Source organism: Entelurus aequoreus, linkage group LG18 (genome assembly GCF_033978785.1).
Source record: "Entelurus aequoreus isolate RoL-2023_Sb linkage group LG18, RoL_Eaeq_v1.1, whole genome shotgun sequence".
NCBI classification, from domain to species: Eukaryota; Metazoa; Chordata; class Actinopteri; order Syngnathiformes; family Syngnathidae; genus Entelurus; species Entelurus aequoreus.
This window is the reverse complement of record NC_084748.1, coordinates 17,023,855-17,043,837: the sequence shown is the minus strand read 5'-3', so window position 1 is coordinate 17,043,837 and position 19,983 is coordinate 17,023,855. Positions and strand designations below refer to the sequence as shown.

At 37.4% G+C, this 19,983-nt stretch overlaps 1 protein-coding gene across 1 annotated transcript in view; it reads right to left on the bottom strand.

The window, feature by feature from the left end:
- Window positions 1-19,983, bottom strand: part of LOC133634285 (vascular endothelial growth factor receptor 1-like) — a 22,237-nt gene extending 2,254 nt beyond the window's left edge. The window contains exons 1-16 of the mRNA XM_062027412.1: window positions 19,815-19,983; window positions 19,611-19,742; window positions 15,936-16,042; window positions 15,729-15,864; window positions 15,380-15,484; window positions 15,184-15,297; window positions 13,259-13,347; window positions 10,959-11,013; window positions 10,753-10,853; window positions 9,522-9,644; window positions 4,107-4,218; window positions 3,940-4,039; window positions 3,750-3,855; window positions 3,565-3,647; window positions 192-261; window positions 29-114 (exon numbers count right to left, since the gene is read on the bottom strand). Of these exons, the coding sequence (XP_061883396.1) occupies window positions 29-114; window positions 192-261; window positions 3,565-3,647; window positions 3,750-3,855; window positions 3,940-4,039; window positions 4,107-4,218; window positions 9,522-9,644; window positions 10,753-10,853; window positions 10,959-11,013; window positions 13,259-13,347; window positions 15,184-15,297; window positions 15,380-15,484; window positions 15,729-15,864; window positions 15,936-16,042; window positions 19,611-19,742; window positions 19,815-19,983 (1,688 nt within the window). The remainder of the gene's footprint in view (window positions 1-28; window positions 115-191; window positions 262-3,564; window positions 3,648-3,749; window positions 3,856-3,939; window positions 4,040-4,106; window positions 4,219-9,521; window positions 9,645-10,752; window positions 10,854-10,958; window positions 11,014-13,258; window positions 13,348-15,183; window positions 15,298-15,379; window positions 15,485-15,728; window positions 15,865-15,935; window positions 16,043-19,610; window positions 19,743-19,814) is intronic.

Sequence of the window (19,983 nt, the reverse complement as noted above, 5' to 3'; positions counted from 1 at the left end):
ATGTTGACAATCATCTTTTTTTTATAACCTGCTGAGCTTGTTGTTGTTGTCGTCCCACGGCAGACGTTTGAGCTCCTCTGATGGAAGGACCATGCCGCTGTCGCTCTGCTCCTCCTGAACATCCACAGGTCAATAAATACACACTTGTGTGCGCCACTTGACCTTTGTGTCTTTAATTGTGTTGTTTTTGCCTCAGATTGGTGAGTGTCGTCCTCACAGGGAACCTGGAAGGTGTGCAGCGTGGCCACAGCCCGCATGTAACTACACAAGGTAAACATTTGTCATGTTTTAATATTTGCTCATTTTGAAAATACTCCTGTCAATAATGTGCGGTTTAACACAGTGCAACAAAAAATACAAAATTCAACAAAAATAAATAAAATCAAAACACTATTAATATTTTATAATGAATACAGATTCTCCTTCTTAGCTTTTAACACCGAGAGGTATAAGATGTAGTAAAAAACACGCCCTGAAAAAGTAGGTAGTAAAAGTACTACACGTACTGCGTTACACATCAGACGAGGGTTGTCTCGCTACCAAAATGTATTTCGATACTTTTCTAAATAAAGGGGACCACGAAAAAATGGCATTATTGGCTTTATTTTAACAAAAAATCTTAGGGTACATTAAACATATGTTTCTTTTTGCAAGTTTGTCCTTAAATAAAATAGTGAACATACTAGACAACTTGTCTTTTAGTAGTAAGTAAACAAACAAAGGCTCCTAATTAGTCTGCTGACATATGCAGTAACATATCGTGTCATTTATGTACCTATTATTTTGTCAATATTATGAGGGACAAACTGGATTATTGATCTACTTGTTCATTTACTGTTAACATCTGCTTACTTTCTCTTTCAACATGTTCTATCTACACTTCAGTTAAAATGTAATAAACACTTATTCTTCTGTTGTTTGGATAATTTACATTAGTTTTGGATGATACCACAAATTTGGGTATCGATCCGATGCCAAGTAGTTACAGGATCATACATTGGTCATATTCAAAGTCCTCGTGTGTCCAGGGACATATTTCCTGAGTTTATAAATATAATATGAACTTGAAAAAAAAAGAAATAAAGATTTTGTGACCATAAAAAATATTGCTGTAATCATAGTATCGACTAGTACTTGGTATCATTACAGTGGATGTTAGGTGTAGATCCACCCATGGCGTTTGTTTACATTGTGACACCGGTGAGCTACGTGTGTAGTGAAGCATTTTAGAGGCAGTGTAGTACCGAATAAGATTCATTAGTACAATATTAGTACCGGTATGCCGTACAACCCTACATCAGACACACAATTAACTATTAAAAAAGTGAATTTTCACAGTTGTCAAATAATATAATACCACAAATTCCGGACTGTAGGCTGCTACTTTTTTGCTACGCTTTGAACCCTGCAGCTTATTTATTTAAATTTGTTTCATTATTAAAAAAAAAAAAACAGTCAGCATAACAGTAAAAATAAATCCTAAGTGAAAAGGAGCAGAAAGAAGTAAAAAGGTATATAATATCTAGCTCGGCCTGGGCTGATAACAAATTTTCTCGACAAAATATTGACCTACAAATGATGAATTTTGAGACCAAATGAACAACTGAATGATGATAATGGAAGTATACCCTTTCAAATGCAATAAACTTGTAACCACACAATACTTATACTAGTAGAAGTATTTGTTACTTGAAAAAAAATTTGTATAATATTTTTTATGGCAACTAATGAAGACTCATACTAGTCCATCCATCCATCCATTTTTGTGCAGGAGCCTATCTCAGCTGTATCTTTTTTTAAAGCAACAAATTAATATAATACATATTCTAGTTTTTTTTTTTTTAAAGTACCGTATTTTCCGCACCATAAGGCGCCCCGTGTTATTAGCCGCACGTTTAATGAACGGCATATTTCAAAACTTTGTTTACCTATTAGCCGCCCCGTGCTAATAGCCGCACCTACGCTACGCTAAAGGGATGTCAACAAAACAGTCAGATAGGTCAGTCAAACTTTAATAATATATTACAAACCAGCGTTCTAACAACTCTGTTCACTCCCAAAATGTAATGTGCAAATGTGCAATAACAAAAATAGTAACACTCAAAATAGTGCAGAGCAATAGCAACATCAATAACTCAACGTTGCTCATACGTTAGTGTCACACAACACACAAAATAAACATTAAAGCTCACTTTCTGAAGTTATTACTCATCTACAAATTCCTTCGAATTCTTCTTCTTCGGTGTGCTTCACTTGTTTTTTGACACCATCTGTGATGTGGACGCGCATGCAGTCATAGATCAACAGGAACGGCGCTGCGTGAAAAAAGTCACCCGGTGTCTTCGCGTAAACGTCTATCAACCACTCGCTCATCTTTTCTTCATGCATCCATCCCTTCGAGATAGCTTTTATGATGACGCCGGCTGGAAAGTTCTCTTTTGGCAAGGTCTTCCTTTTGAATATCACCGTGGGTGGAAGTTTCTGGCCGTTAGCATGGCAAGCTAGAACCACGGTGAAGGACGACTTCTCATTCCCTGTGGTGCGAATATTCACCGTACGTGTTCCCGTTGTATCCACAGTGCGGTTCACATGAATATCAAAAGTCAGTGGAACCTTGTACGCGTGTCTCTTAGGAGGAGACATTTTGTTGTCTTTACGGAAACACACAAATGAAATTAAATATCCGCGAGCTTCTTCTTCTCCGGGGGCGGGTGCTCACCTTGGCGGTTGCTTACAGTAGAAGAAGAAGCGCTTCCTCTTCTATGGGGGCGGTTGCTTACCGTAGAAGAAGAAGCGCTTCCTCTTTTACGGGGAAAAAAGATGGCGACTGTTTACCGTAGTTGCGAGACCTAAACTTTATGAAAATAAATATGAATATTAATCCATATATAAGGCGCACCGGGTTATTAGCCGCACTGTCTGCTTTTGACAAAAATTGTGGTTTTTAGGTGCGGCTTATGGTGCGGAAAATACGGTAACCACTTGATACCTACACTAGTATATGTTTTAAAGTAACAAATTAATATAATACATATTCTATTTTTTTTTTTAAAGTAACCACTTGATACCTACACTAGTATGTTTTTAAGTAACAAATTAATACTCATACTAGTTTAATGTGTATTCAATTTTATTTTTTTTAGTAACCACTTTATACTTACACTAAATGTATATATATTTTTTTTTAAGTAAACAATACTAATATGATTATATTAATAGTTAAATTATCTTTTTTAAATGTTTAAAAGTAACCAATCATTCCTTATACTAGTATCCTTTTTTAAAGTAACAATTTAATATTTATACTAGTTTAATGCTTAATCTTGTGTTATTTAAAGTAACCAATACTTATACTAGTTAAATATTTATGACAACAAATTAATACTTATTAGTATCTTTTTTTTTTAAAGCAACAAATTAATACTTGTACTAGCTTAATACTTTTTTCTAGTATTTTTTTAAGTAACTAATACTTATCTGTAGTAATTTCACTGGTACATTTTTTTAAAGTAACTGAAGTATTTTTCCAAGTAACTGGATGAATAAATAGTCAATCATTCTTACCTCAAGTTGGTGACAGCAAGAGTTTTTTGTGTGCACTTTCCGTGTTCTACGAGTAATCCCAGAGGAATGTAGTCCTTCCCCTCCTACCAAAGTGTATATTAGTAGTCATATTGAGTGTTTTGGTATTCACATCTTAATATTTGATACATTTTCCAGACAAAGTGATTGAGTCCCTCCAAGCTGACCTGCTGCACCATGGACTGGAGCATGTCGCCCAGGGTCTGCACCAACTGGCAGAAGGAGGGTCGCTCGCTGGCCTCGGCATCCCAGCAGGCCAGCATTGTGCTGTAACTATACACACACACACACACACACACACACACACACACTGTCACACACACAAGGTCAACATTTATCACATTTCATCTTCCTCACATGTCAGCTGTGCTGTACTCCGGCGCTCTCATCCTGGTTCCTGCTTTCAGTCTGTGGCAGAAGTCCTCGTCAATGTGGAGACCGGGGTACGGGGACGCTCCTAGTGGACACCCGTGGCGTTACATGCACCAACTGCACAGGACTCCCCGGGGAGTGAGAGCTCTTACCCAGAGAGAAGATCTCCCAGAGGAGAACGCCAAAGGACCACACGTCACTTTGTGTGGTGAACACCTTGTCAAAGATGGACTCTGGAGACATCCACTTCAGAGGCAGGCGGGCCTGTCAGCCAATCAGAGCACAGTGACAAGGTGATGTTTTTTATATACATATATTCTTTTATGTGTTTTTCACATGACAGTATTTGTCTTGCGATCATGATATAGAGCAGGGGTCACCAACCTTTTTGAAACCAAGAGCTACTTCTTGGGTACTGATTAATGCGAAGGGCTACCAGTTTGATACACACTTAAATAAATTGCCAGAAATAGCCAATTTGCTCAATTTACCTTTAACTCTGTTATTATTAATAATTACTGATATTTATCTTTGTGGAAACACTGATCATCTTAATGATTTCTCACAATAAATATATATAGAAACAGATAAATATCAATATGCAACACTTTATTTTTATATTTTCTCTAAGTGCACATTTTTCAAATTGAACATTCTCAAATGATCACTTCTAAGACAGTCTTGTGAAATCACAATATCCCATTTTAACTAGCTAACCACTAACATTTTTGAACAAATCATGAATTACTTTGCACCATGTTTGTACGAATAATAACTCATGTAAAATACAAAAGTCAACTCTCAAATTTTTAAATAAATCATGTCACACTTTGAACTGGACACCAAATCTGTTATCTGTTTCTTTGTCAGTTAGTGAAGACCAAGTCTTTCAAATATTTTCTTGGATTTTTACTTTTTTTTTTAGTTTTGTCTCTCTTAGAATTAAAAATGTCGAGCAAAGCGAGACCAGCTTGCTAGTAAATAAATAACATTTAAAAATTAGAGGCAGCTCACTGGTAAGTGCTTGTCAAGTGTTTTGCTTTTTTCCCCACTGTGCTTATCCCACACTTGAAGGGATGTACCAATGCTGAATGTGGCTTCTGGATTTCACTCAAAAGACCAGACCGTAGTTACTCTTTTCCTTTTATTTTCCTTTAGTTTGCAGCAGTTTTTCCAACGAAGAAACAGCTTCTTTTTTCTTCTTTAGTCTTTTTAGCAGTCTTTAAAAGTGTTCGTAGACTTTAGTTTCTTTAGCTGTCATTAGCTGTCTTTAGTAGCCATTAGCTTCTTTAGTAGGTGAAAAACCTTTAAGGACAAAACACCACAAGATTAACATGCTGTAAAAAATCAATCAATTATCAATCCCATAATTTACAATTATTAATTAGGCTATCAAACACTTAAAAATTAAACAAGTGCAAGAAAATGGATTAATATTTTCCTTTTAAGTTAATTCAGATTTTAAATAAATTGTCTCAACATAAATGCACCAAGATCTATATAAAATACATTTAACACCAGAAACACAACAGATAAATGCAGCAGAAAACCCAATATGCAAATACATAAATACCTAACCAATTAACCACCTATTTTAGATACATATTTAAATTTGGGAACTCTATAATAATTCTGCCCACGTTAATCCACATTAAACTGCCTCAAGTTGTTGCTCAGATTAAATAAAATGACAAAACTTTTCTTCTACATATAAAAATGCAACAAACAGTTGCAAGTCAACTCATCATGCTTAATTTATGACAGCATTTGGGAAGCCTGTAGTTGATTTTTAATATGTAAATGTTATATTTTTATCAACATGTGATAGCAGAGACCCTGCCATTGAAAAGTAGGCTGCTGCATTACTAATGATTAATGTAACTATAGCTGAAAAAATAGTACAATAGCAATAGGAGAGACTATCCATCCCTGAACACCATGGAGTTCATGTAGGCTTTATGATGCAGTTACATTATTATATCAACTATCAGAGACAGGAACTCTTCATTTAACATAATGTCCTTTTTTGCTGCTTCAACACAGCTCAATCAACACAGAAAAAGGTCAAGTGAAATAACAGACAGGGCTTTGCTGTCCGTAGCACACACACACACCGCAAAATAAGCTAATGTTACGCTAAAAGCGAATCACCTCAAGCCAGGACTGCGAGCGAGCTGAGCTGCCTTTTATATTTCTAGAAGGTCAACGGGCTCATAGTGATGTTGCTAGTAGTTGACTGGGAGGTGTTTATTATAATTTGGGGAGAGTCCGCTGCCTGATGCTTACCTGCTAAACGCTAAGCACTGACTACATGCGCTCTGAATACGCACTGCTGATTGGCTGTTACCGCTTTGATTACGCACTGCTGATTGGCTGTTACCGCTTTGATTACGCACTGCTGATTGGCTGTTACCGCTCTGTTTGTAACCAATCAGATGGTTGTGTGGGTGGGACAATGCTGGATGCTGTGTAGAGTAAGAGACGGAGGCGGCTACTTAATATGTTCGTGTGGAAACTCGTTCGGTACACCTCCGTACCGAACTGAAACCCCCGTACCGAAACGGATGTATACAAATACACGTACCGTTACACCCCTAAAGGTCAGTAACGTTTAACTTTGCTAACAAGTACAAATAATATGCACTCAAGCTCTGTTGGCAAAAATTTAACTTTCATAAATATTAAACATCTTGAAGTGCAGTTTTTTCCCCCAGTTGGAGAAACTGCGTCGGGCAATTTTGTTTTGATGTCTTTTTTGTTGCTGTCACTTCCCAACAAATGCAGCATAGGTGTTGACATTTTTGTTACCTTGCAGTGTTTGTGGCACTGTGGCTGCTCCCAGTGTTGCCAGGTGTAAAAATGACAACCTATTGTACCACAAGTTCAAAATTAAGAATTATTCAGGACCATTTGCTACAGTAAAACATGACCAGCGATGGTATATAGTGTTGCTAAAGCTGCAGTTTTACCTTTGAAATATATATATATTCTATATATTTTACAATTGATCACACAATGGATACATATTGAAAATGTACAGATCATTTGAATCACGTCAAACGCAAATTAACATCTTTAGACAAAGTGTTAGTAAAATAAAGAGAGACAATACAATAGGATACAAAATATTTGAAATACATTTAAAAAATATATACCGTATTTTTCGGACTATAAGTCGCTCTGGAGTATAAGTCGCACCGGCCGAAAATGCATAATAAAGAAGGAAAAAAACATAAGTCGCATTTTTGGGGGAAATTTATTTGATAAAACCCAACACCAAGAATAGACATTTGAAAGGCAATTTAAAATAAATAAAGAATAGTGAACAACAGGCTGAATAAGTGTACGTTATATGAGGCATAAATAACCAACTGAGAACGTGCCTGGTATGTTAACGTAACATATTATGGTAAGAGTCATTCAAATAACTATAACATATAGAACATGCTATATGTTTACCAAACAATCTGTCACTCCTAATCGCTAAATCCCATGAAATCTTATACGTCTAGTCTCTTATGTGAATGAGCTAAATATTATTTGATATTTTACGGTAATGTGTTAATAATTTCACACATAAGTCGCTCCTGAGTATAAGTCGCACCCCCGGGCAATCTATGAAAAAAACTGATTTATAGTCCGAAAAATACGGTATATGTATATATGTATTTAAAAAAAATTCTGAAACAATTTATATTTAGGGGACGGCGTGGTGAAGTTGGTAGAGTGGCCGTGCCAGCAATCGGAGGGTTGCTGGTTACTGGGGTTCAATCCCCACCTTCTACCATCCTAGTCACGTCTGTTGTGTCCCTGTGCAAGACACTTCACACTTGCTCCTGATGGCTGCTGGTTAGCGCCTTGCATGGCAGCTCCCGCCATCAGTGTGTGAATGTGTGTGTGAATGGGTGAATGTGGAAATAGTGTCAAAGCGCTTTGAGTACCTTGAAGGTAGAAAAGCGCTATACAAGTATAACCCATTTATCATTTATTTATATTTCTCCAATAAAGATAATTTAAGGGCTGTTTTACTTTTAGCCATTTTCCAACATTTATCTAATTAATAATTTGAACCAATGTGGGGTTTCCTTCCAGGAATCGACTTTTATGTATAAAAAAAAAGAAGCGGAAGAAAAAAAACGATAAACATCCAAACACTGTACATCAATGGGGACTATGTGGAAAGTGTCTCTAACTTCAGGTTCCTGGGGATCCAGATGGAGGAAGACCTGTCGTGGAGTATGAACACCTCAGTGACCATCAAAAAGGCACAGCAGAGACTTAACTTTCTTAGACTCCTCGAAAAGAACCAGTTGTCACAAAAAGTGCTTGTGTCCTTCTATCGCTGCTCAATAGAGAGTGTGCTGACATCCTGCATGTGTGTGGTATGCCAGCTGCACGGCGGCAGAGAGAAACGCACCCTCCCCTCCCTGGATAAACTGTACAGTGCCAGGTGCCTCAAAAAGGCCCAAAACATCATAAGGGAAACCATCTCACCCTGGACATAAACTTTTTGAACTGCCGCCCTCGGGCAGGAGATACAGGACAATAAAATGTCGGACAAACAGATTTAAGAACACTTTTTACCCGAGAGCAATAGTGTCGCTGAACACAAGATGACAATAAGGACTGTGCATGTGAGCTGTGTGCTTGCTATTTTTATATCTATTTTATGTAAATAACTAGCTTTCACAGCTAGCTGGTCCATGACGATGACTTCTGTTTTGTTTAATCAACCGTTTTACTGCCGTGTTACAGACATCGTTTGGGAAAACAATTAATGTAAATAAACATTTACTATTTATTCTAAAATTCGTGTTTATTTTGCCAAGTAAAGCGTGGCCGTCTGTAACCTCCTGATGTAGTTTGTATAAACAAGTCACATGAGAAGCATGCACTCTAAAATACTACATTTTATTATTGTATTCATTCTTTCATATGTTTTTATGTGTTATTATGAATTTGCACTAAATTAGTTTTGCTTACAATTGCGTTGTACAATGACAATAAAGATATATTCTGTTCTATAAAAATGTTATCTTGCAAGCATTTCTAGGTTACTTTCTTTTATAAAAATACCACATTTAATTTCCTCTATCATAAAGGTGAGATCTTTTCCTTAAACTAATGGCACTGTTGGCTGCAAGTGACAGAATAGCGCCGCACCTGGTTGTAACGAGGCACAAGTGACAGAATATATTCCATTTGTGTTTGCTAATCACCTACTGAAGGCTTTAAATGATCCTACATTATGGAATTATTGATCATACAGAGTAATTATTCTACGGCTGGTCATCCCGCCTCCCCCCACAGAGACAAAGCTTGTAATGACTGACAAGAGCATTCACTCTGTTCAATTCTGCTTTTGAACAAATGCTCAGGTGCTGGGAGAGATCTACAGAGTGAACCCTCTTGAAAAGCGAGAGGCAAAGAAGGGACATTTATGGAAAAGAAGAAAAGCTGCGAGCTGTGGAAGTATTCAAGTTTAAAAAGGAATCCTACTTCATGAACATTAATTACCCACAGCCAATGAGATGCGCTGAACGAGGGATTACTGCAAATGTACTCACGTCTCCCTTGCGGACGTAGTCCGGGTCTTTGTAGATGTCTCTGGCCAGTCCAAAGTCACAGATCTTCACCACGTGATTGTCTGACAGGAGGACATTGCGTGCCGCCAGGTCTCTGTGTATACACTGCAGGCCACGTCGGAAAATAAACGTCACACGAACGCAAACATCTCTTCAAGTCATCACTGTGTCCTTCAGTCGCCAAAACTAATTACTGTATTTTTCAGACTTTCAGGATATCAGTATGTGGAATTAAATTATGGAATGGATTAAGCAAAGCAATCAAACAATGTACTAATATGATCCACTTCAAGAAACTCTTCAAACTTAAAGTGTTTACAAAGTACAAAGAAGAAGAACCATGATAAACATTCTGAATGTATTCATTCTTTCATTCTCAAAATAATCTTACTTATCTCATCATATGAAATATAACTTACTTCACCAATTATTATGTATTTGTTATTGTGATTACTTGTAGAGTATATTGGGAATAAATTGAGAACAGGAAGTGAACAAAAGTTTTAGCAACTGTTATGTAAAAGAAAAGGGGTAGGCTTAAATAAGCTCTGCTTCTTCCTACTCCTTTTCGAACATGTTGAAAAGAGAAACTGGAAATTGTGATGTATCATGTTGTATGCATGCATGTCCGAATCAAACTCAAACTTACAATCACTTTCTTTTTCTATTGTTTCAGTTTCATAAATTTACCAAGATGTCACCGTTTAGCTGATTGGAGAGCTACCTTTCACAGCTAGCTGGTCCATGACGATGACTTCTGTTTTGTTTAATCAACCGTTTTACTGCCGTGTTACAGACATCGTTTGGGAAAACAATTAAGGTATGTAAATAAACATTTACTATTTATTCTAAAATTCGTGTCTATTTTGCCAAGTTAAGCGTGGCCGTCTGTAACCTCCCGATGTAGTTTGTATAAACAAGTCACATGAGAAGCATGCACTCTAAAATACTACATTTTATTATATTTTATTTTTATTCCTTAAGTGTCGTCTTCTTACAAACGACCAGACACTATATGTTCATTGGAGCATGCGGTCACAGAGCGTGTTCCACTTTCTCACGCACTCCAAATCATTATTACGTTTGCTGTGCATGATGACTTTTCAACTATCGCCGTATTTCAGTTAAACGCTAGTTTTTGCGCGTGAGGTGAAGAAAGTATAATAATCCTAATCTATATTTTCACAGAGCACTATCAGATTTTTTGTATTACCTTGCGAGAGGCCAGGAACTGCATTCCTCTTGCCACCTGGAAGCTGAAGGAGATGAGGTCCTCCAGAAACAAAGGAGGAGCGTTGGAGGGCCGAATGTCATCTAAAGCAAAAAATACATAAATATTCACATTAATATTGTAATTACACCGAAAGGACTTTTTTTTTTTTACATAGAAATGATCATGTGATGAGTGTTGTGTCTTACTGTCTTTAAAGTCTAATCTTATCCTTGCAGTCTTTTCTCCATGTTTTTGCATCCCCTGAGAGGAAAACAAACATGTTTAAATAGGTTTCTTCTACAGAATCCAGTGAACAGTGAACATACATTCAAGACAAAGAGAAGCCTCGCCTCTGATTGCACTCATGGAAGGGATTTTTGAAAACATTCATTATACATCATGACTTTCTACAGCCTGACTTTATTTTAGATGCTACATCACAAGAGTTCTTTTAAAAAGTAATTATAGTTACTTGTTGGTAATTAAATTATGAACGTAATTACTCTTTCATAAATGTATTTAACTGGGGAAAATAATTAATGCATTACCGTATTTTTAAAATCCCTTCATTTTGGTCACAAATGGACAGTGCGCCTTATAACCCCGTGCGCCTAGTGTACGTATTAATTCTGCTTGTGTGAAGCAAATTTTCTCTGGTGCGTGGTGTAATGATACTTGTAACCAGTAGATGGCAGTCACACATAAGAGATACGTGTGCACTGCAGGTTGACGCTTGTTCAATAAATGACGCAAGCAGGCAAAACCAAAACTTTGATGTGTCTTTGAGAATACAGAACATCAAAAAATGTTTTAGTACAACTTTGGTAAGCTACGAAGCCACACCGCTTAATGGAACACAGAGCATTACGGCTACCATAGTCAGACGTACTGTGCTTCAACATACGGTATTATTATGGTGTGTGTATAAGGATCCCAAAATGGCACCTATTAGGAGACATAATCTTTTTTCATAATATTATGCAAAGCAAACTTTTCTTACTTATTGGTACCTGCTAATGTGTATTTGGGATCTGCATAAGTCCTGAAAATGTGCGTGCGTCCGCCATTGTTGTTAATAAGCGCCTCCTTTTTCTCTATCCTCTTGTTGTGGGGCATTCATCCTATACTGTTGCCGTTTCTAACACAAAGTAGCGTAGCCTTCTAACTTATATCTCTCAGTAGACTCGCTATGGAAGCGCTAAAAACTACCGATGACGGGGAGACGACGCTGTCGAAGTGGAGGCAAGTAAAAAGACCTGCCCACTAAACGGCACATCCTGAAGAGATAGTCAGAAAGGGGCTCGAAGATGGTCTGTAAAACGTAATCTATGCAACATTTTGACCAAAGAACCAGCATTACATGTTATGTAGACCACAAGGAAGTCTTTTAAACGTAGGGGGAAAAAAATCACAATATGACTACTTTAATGCGCCTTATTGTACAAACAATTGGGTACTTTAAAAATAAACAAACTTAAAATATCTGGCATATGCAGTTGAGAGCAGAGTGTGTGTATGTGTCTTTAAAAAGCGGTGCCTGTTGCCATTTGACGTGTCAGCAGTATTTTTCGTTTAGCACTGACAGTTTTCGGGTAGTGAGGGCAGCTTTGTTGACTCTTTTGACTGGATTGTCTTAGCACTCGTTAAAAAAAAAAAAAAGATTGAATGTGCTTCCATGGCTGTGGTCTACTTGTCCACACGTGGACTATTGTACAACTGCAAGCTTGTCGCTTCAATCATTGATTTGTTCACTGTTCCCTCGTAGTAGTAAGTATGTGTGTACTTACACATTGTTTGCTGTGTGATGTTGCCTCTGCTAATATGACATCACGTTCATTTTAGTGGTGCTGCTTGTTGCTTTCACCCCTAAAAAGTTACTTGCTGTGCTTCTGACGCTGTCTTGTTGACCAATGGTTGTGGTTGCCAATCACATCAAAAGTAGCGTGTCAAGTTACGATAACGCTCTTCTAACCTACAAAAATGTAAGGAATTTGACTACTTGTTACTAGTAAAAGTATGTAACACAGTTCAAACACTGCACTTCATGAGGATAAAAGAAATGAGGTGAGCTAGCAGGTGCTTGTCGCTGCCATCTTTCTACAACGCAGCACAGCTACGCGCACAATAATATTACGAAACTAAAAAAACAAACCGAAAAATGACTTTCATGAAGTGCTTAAAAACAGTGAATGATTTCTTAATTTGTATTGTTGTATTAACATGGAGTGGAGCAGCACAAGTTAAAACCATGTCATCCGAGTTAGGCTTGTTGCGGTTGGTGACGAGAAACTGACATTTTTAGATCTTTACAACTTGTGAGAGGATATTTTAGGGAAGTAAACCTGAGACTTTGGGAGCCAGATAAGATCTTTAAAGTTAAAAAAAAAAAAACAACAAGATTGCAGAAGTGACTTTTACACTGTGAATGATTTTATCATTTTTTTGTCATCAGTGTTGTGCAAGCAGGCATTTCTGCTAGCATGTTTGCAGAAGCGCACTCTCTCACCCTGTTGTGCACGTACACCTCCCGTTTGCTCTTCAGAAAGCCGGAGAGGTTTCCATAGCGACAGAACTCCACAATGATCATGAGCGGGCCTAAAATACAGAAAGAGTTACACACATACTTGGAATCACGTTGACAAGTCCACTGTTCTGCATAAGGATGGAACAATTTTACATATTTTTTAATGTAAAACATGTTTAAGCGTGTTTACTTCCTGTTCAACATATTCTTCCATATAAGGGGAAATACAATAAGATAGTATTCATGTTAGCCATATATATATTTATATACATGTATATATTTATATACATATATATATTTATATATTTATATATATATATATATATATATATATATATATATATATATATATATATATATATATATATATATATATATATATATATATATATATATATATATATATCTATATAGATGTATCTATATAGATATATATATATATTAGGGCTGTGAATCTTTGGGTGTCCCACGATTCGATTCAATATCGATTCTTGGGGTCACGATTCGATTATACATCGATTTTTTTTTCAATTCAACACGATTCTCGATTCAAAAACTATTTTTTTTCCCGATTCAAAAGGATTCTCTATTCATTCAATACATAGATTTCAGCAGGATCCACCCCAGTCTGCTGACATGCAAGCAGAGTAGTAGATTTTTGTAAAAAGCTTTTATAATTGTAAAGGACAATGTTTTATCATCTGATTGCAATAATGTAAATTTGTTTTAACTATTAAATGAACCAAAAATATGACTTATTTTATCTTTGTGAAAATATTGGACACAGTGTGTTGTCAAGCTTATGAGATGCGATGCAAGTGTAAGCCACTGTGAAGTTATTGTTCTTTTTTATTAAATTTTTTTATATAAATGTCTAATGATAATGTCAATGAGGGATTTTTAATCACTGCTATGTTGAAATTGTAACTAATATTGATACTGTTGTTGATAATATTCATTTTTGTTTCACTACTTTTGGTTTGTTCTGTGTCGTGTTTGTGTCTCCTCTCAATTGCTCTGTTTATTGCAGTTCTGAGTGTTGCTGGGTCGGGTTTGGTTTTGGAATTGGATTGCATTGTTATGGTATTGCTGTGTATTGTTTTGTTGGATTGATTACTAAAAAAATAAAAAAAATTAAAATCGATTTTTGAAAAATGAGAATCGATACTGAATCGTACAACGTGAGAATGGCAATTTTAATTTCGAATCGATTTTTTCCCACACCCCTAATATCTATATATTTATATATACACACTACCGTTCAAAAGTTTGGGGTCACATTGAAATGTCCTTATTTTTGAAGGAAAAGCACTGTACTTTTCAATGAAGATAACTTTAAACGAGTCTTAACTTTAAAGAAATACACTCTATACATTGCTAATGTGGTAAATGACTATTCTAGCTGCAAATGTCTGGTTTTTGGTGCAATATCTACATAGGTGTATAGAGGCCCATTTCCAGCAACTATCACTCCAGTGTTCTAATAGTACAATGTGTTTGCTCATTGGCTCAGAAGGCTAATTGATGATTAGAAAACCCTTGTGCAATCATGTTCACACATCTGAAAACAGTTTGGCTCGTTACAGAAGCTACAAAACTGACCTTCCTTTGAGCAGATTGAGTTTCTGGAGCATTACATTTGTGGGGTCAATTAAACGCTCAAAATGGCCAGAAAAAGAGAACTTTCATCTGAAACTCGACAGTCTATTCTTGTTCTTAGAAATGAAGGCTATTCCACAAAATTGTTTGGGTGACCCCAAACTTTTGAACGGTAGTGTATACATCTATATATATAGATATATATAGATAGATATAGATATATCCCAGAGATAATCCCAAACCTAACTCCAATTCCAACAACCCTACTTCCCAGTGGCCATGGTGTCCATGTTTGTAGTGACACTGACCTCCAGATTTGGTGCAGGCTCCCAGCAGGTTGACAACATTGAGATGTTGTCCAATGTGGTTAAGAATTTTCAGCTCAGTCATCAGGGCTTTGTGCTCGCTGACTGTGGCGCCCTCTGGTGGACAAAGACAAAAACAAAAATGTCTGAAGCTCGACGATACTTGCAAAACTACTGCAAAACCCAGTTGTTGTTGTACCTTTGAGCATCTTCACCGCCACCGTCCTGCAGCTGGAAGCGCCGTCGATCCCAAAGGCAGATGCCTGCACCACTTTACCGAAGGCTCCACGGCCCAGATTCTTTCCTGGGTGGGACGTGGACACAAGACAACATGGTGGACGGGACTGATTAGTGTCAGTAAACAGCGTGCACACGCCCACAGTCTGCTTCATTAGTGAGACAAAGACAAGAAGACTGATTGACAGTCCCTCCCTGTGATGACCTGATAAGACCTATGAGAAAGTTGCAATATCTCTTGTGTGATCTTAATACATCCTCTGATTACATTCTTGGAATCATTCAGGAAACAAAGCATCTTTTTTATTTACCTAATTTGAGGCGTTCTCTGGGGAACTCCCACTGCTTGGGGTCATAGTGGAGCCTGTGCCCCCGCTCCTCCAGTGGAGCGCCTGCTGAGTCCACCATGATGGACAGGTACCCTGCTTTGCCGTGGGAGCGCTTGGGCTTCACGGAGCGCGAAGAAAAATACACGCGTTAGCTAACGAGCAAACACGTCGTCGCTCTCGTCGTCACACCTGTCGGAGTTTTCGGATCAGCAGCGTCAGGAGAAGCCAGAGCAAGGTGGCCACCACACAGGTGCAGGCCAGAGTGGGAATCTCCATGGAGGACGCCTCAGATACATCTGCACACAATGGAACACTAATACCGTATTTTTCGGACTATAAGTCGCAGTTTTTTTCATAGTTTGGCCGGGGGTGCGACTTATACTCAGGAGCGACTTATGTGTGAAATTATTAACACATTAGCGTAAAATATCAAATAATATTATTTAGCTCATTCACGTAAGAGACTAGACGTATAAGATTTCATGGGATTTAGCGATTAGGAGTGACAGATTGTTTGGTAAACGTATAGCATGTTCTATATGTTATAGTTATTTGAATGACTCTTACCATAATATGTTACGTTAACATACCAGGCACCTTCTCAGTTGGTTATTTATGCCTCATATAACGTACACTTATTCAGCCTGTTGTTCACTATTCTTTATTTATTTTAAATTGCCTTTCAAATGTCTATTCTTAGTGTTGGGTTTTATCAAATACATTTCCTCAAAAAATGCGACTTATTTATGTTTTTTCCCTTTTTTATTATGCATTTTCGGCCGGTGCGACTTATACTCCGAAAAATACGGTAGTAGTACTTTTGTTACATTTATTGTTCTTTTCAGACTAGCACTTTTATTATGAACTAATTAGGTTCCGAGCAGCCCAAGGGCCAAATTATTATCAGTACTCAAAATTGTATATTTTGGCGGTCAATCACAGGATTTTGAAACTTGGCTCTCGAGCACCCCCTTTAAAATTAGTAAACAATTATCCCCTCCCACCAGTTTCAGGTATCACAACGAAAATCGCAAGCATGCCAAAATTTTAGCTAATTTTGCAGCCGTACACCTCAAAATTATACAACTTAATACTTGACACATGCTAACTTTTAGAGCCAATATTTTAAAGCCGTACACCTCAGTCATATAACTTGGTACGTGACACATGCTAGGTGTTAGTATGCTAACTTTTTTAGCCTATTTTACAGCTGTACAACTAAGGGGTAGCATATAACTTGGTACTTGGCAAATGCTAACATGTTTAGCCAAATTTGAAGCTGTACACCTCCGTCATATAACTTGGTACTTGACACATGCTAGCTGTTAGCTTTATATCATTAGAATGCTAACTTTGTTTGCTAATTTTGCAGCCGTACACCTCAGCCACACAACTTAACGTATTTTTCGGACTATAAGTCGCTCCGGAGTATAAGCCGCACCGGCCGAAAATGCATAATAAAGAAGGAAACAAACATATATAAGTCGCACTGGAGTATAAGTCGCATTTTTGGGGGAAATTTATTTGATAAAACCCAACACCAAGAATAGACATTTGAAAGGCAATTTAAAATAAATAAAGAATGCTGAATAAGTGTACGTTATATGAGGCATAAATAACCAACTGAGAAGGTGCCTGGTATGTTAACGTAACATATTATGGTAAGAGTCATTCAAATAACTATAACATATAGAACATGCTATACGTTTACCAAACAATCTGTCACTCCTAATCGCTAAATCCCCTGAAATCTTATACGTCTAGTCTCTTACGTAAATGAGCTAAACAATATTATTTGATATTTTACGGTAATGTGTTAATAATTTCACACATAAGTCGCTCCTGAGTATAAGTCGCACCCCCGGCCAAACTATGAAAAAAACTGCGACTTATAGTCCGAAAAATACGGTAAAACTTGACATATGCTAACTGTTGGCATGCCAATATTCGCATGGTAACTTTTGGAACCAAATTTGAAGCGGTACACATGAGTCATACAACTTGGTACTTGACACATGCTGGCTGTTAGCATGCTAACTTTTTAAACTCATTTTACAGCCGTACACCTCATTGTCATATAACTTGGTATTTAACACATCCCAACGTTTTTAGCTAATTTTCAATCCCTACACCTTACTCATATAACTTGGTACTTGACACACGCTGGCTGTTAGCATGTTAACGTTAACATGCTATTATAATCTTTTTAGCCAATTTTACAGCCGTATATCGCAGAGACAAATAACTTGATACTTAATACGTGCCAACGTTTTTAGCCAATTTTGAAGCCGTACATCTCAGAGACATACAACTTGGTGCCTGAAACATGCTAATGTGAGCATGCTAGCATTCCTGTATTTTTGGTGGTGGGTTAGGGCGGTGGTCCCCAACCACCGGGTCGCACAAGAAATTTAAAAAAAAATAAATAAATAAATAAAATAAAATCTTTTTTTTTTTTAAAAATTAAATCAACATAAAAAACACAAGATACACTTACAATTAGTGCACCAACCCAAAAAAACTCCCTCCCCCATTCACAACAAAAGGGTTGTTTCTCTCTGTTATTAATATTTAATATAGATCGATATACAGTCTGCAGGGATACAGTCCGTAAGCACGCATGATTGTATTTTATTTATGACAAAAATAAATAAATAAATAAATAAACATGTGCGGGGGCCCGTTCCAACGCTGCTCTAAGCTTTAATTTTTTAATACTATTAACGTTTTCTTCTTTTTTTAGTAGTATTTGTATTATTGATGTATTCTCTTGATTTCCTGTTTCTTGTTTTTATTGTATTATTATTATTGTGTAAGAATAAGCAAGTGAAAATTACAGCAGTGATATCCCAAATTGTCTTGCTAATACGATACCAAGCAAACCAAAACTTGGTATCGCCAATACCGATACTTTGGCATTAAAAGCATACAGTTTTAAAATGATACAGCTAGAACTAAATGATATCATAGTATATATCAAATATTGCTAGTATGTGAATGCATGGTATTTAAGTATGGATATTTTCCTGCATTTATAACATGCATAATAATTAGAGATGTCCGATAATATCGGCCGATAAATGCTTTAAAATGTAATATCGGAAATTATCGGCATCGGTTTCAAAAAGTACAAATGTATGACTTTTTAAAACGCCGCTGTGTACACGGACGTAGGGAGAAGTACAGAGCGCCAATAAACCTTAAAGGCACTGTCTTTGCGTGCCAGCCCAATCACATAATATCTACAGCTTTACACACACACAAGTGAATGCAAGGCATACTTGGTCAACAGCCATACAGGTCACACTGAGGGTGGAGGTATAAACAACTTTAACACTGTTACAAATATGCGCCACACTGTGAACCCACACCAAACAAGAATGACAAACACATTTCGGGAGAACATCCGCACCGTAACACAACATAAACACAACAGAACAAATACCCAGAACCCCTTGCAGCACTAACTCTTCCGGGACGCTACAATATACACCCCCCCCCCCCACCTCAACCCCGACCCCCCCAACCTCCTCATGTCCCAAATTCCAAGCTGCTGTTTTGAGGCATGTTAAAAAAAATAATGCACTTTGTGACTTCAATAATAAATATGGCAGTGCCATGTTGGCATTTTTTTCCATAACTTGAGTTGATTTATTTTGGAAAACCTTGTTACATTGTTTAATGCATCCAGCGGGGCATCACAACAAAATTAGGCATAATAATGTGTTATTTCCACGACTGTATATATCGGTATCGGTTGATATCGGAATCTGTAATTAAGAGTTGGACAATATCGGGATATCGGCAAAAAAGCCATTATCGGACATCTCTAATAATAATGATTACATTGTAATGAGGACTTACTATTGACCCAAATGTAGGCGGAGCTCTCTGCAGCTCCCTTCTCATTGGTCGCCTGGCAGGTGTACAGACCCTGGTCCTCCACGGTGATGCGACCAATATGGAGGGAGCCTTCCTCTGGCGACACGACAATCCCTGCCCAAGACAGGTGGCACACATGAACACACCGGATTCAGAAAGGATTTCAATTAAGATTGGGATCTTTACCTGATCCTGCCAGCAGAGCACCTTGGTTCTTGTACCATGTGACGGTCGGGTGTGGGACACCCTCGGTGGGGCAGTGCAGGGTCACCGAGCTGCTGACGTTGACGGTGCAATCCGTTAAATTCAGGAGCAACACTGGAGGCGCCAAGGCTGACAGGATAATAATAATCAT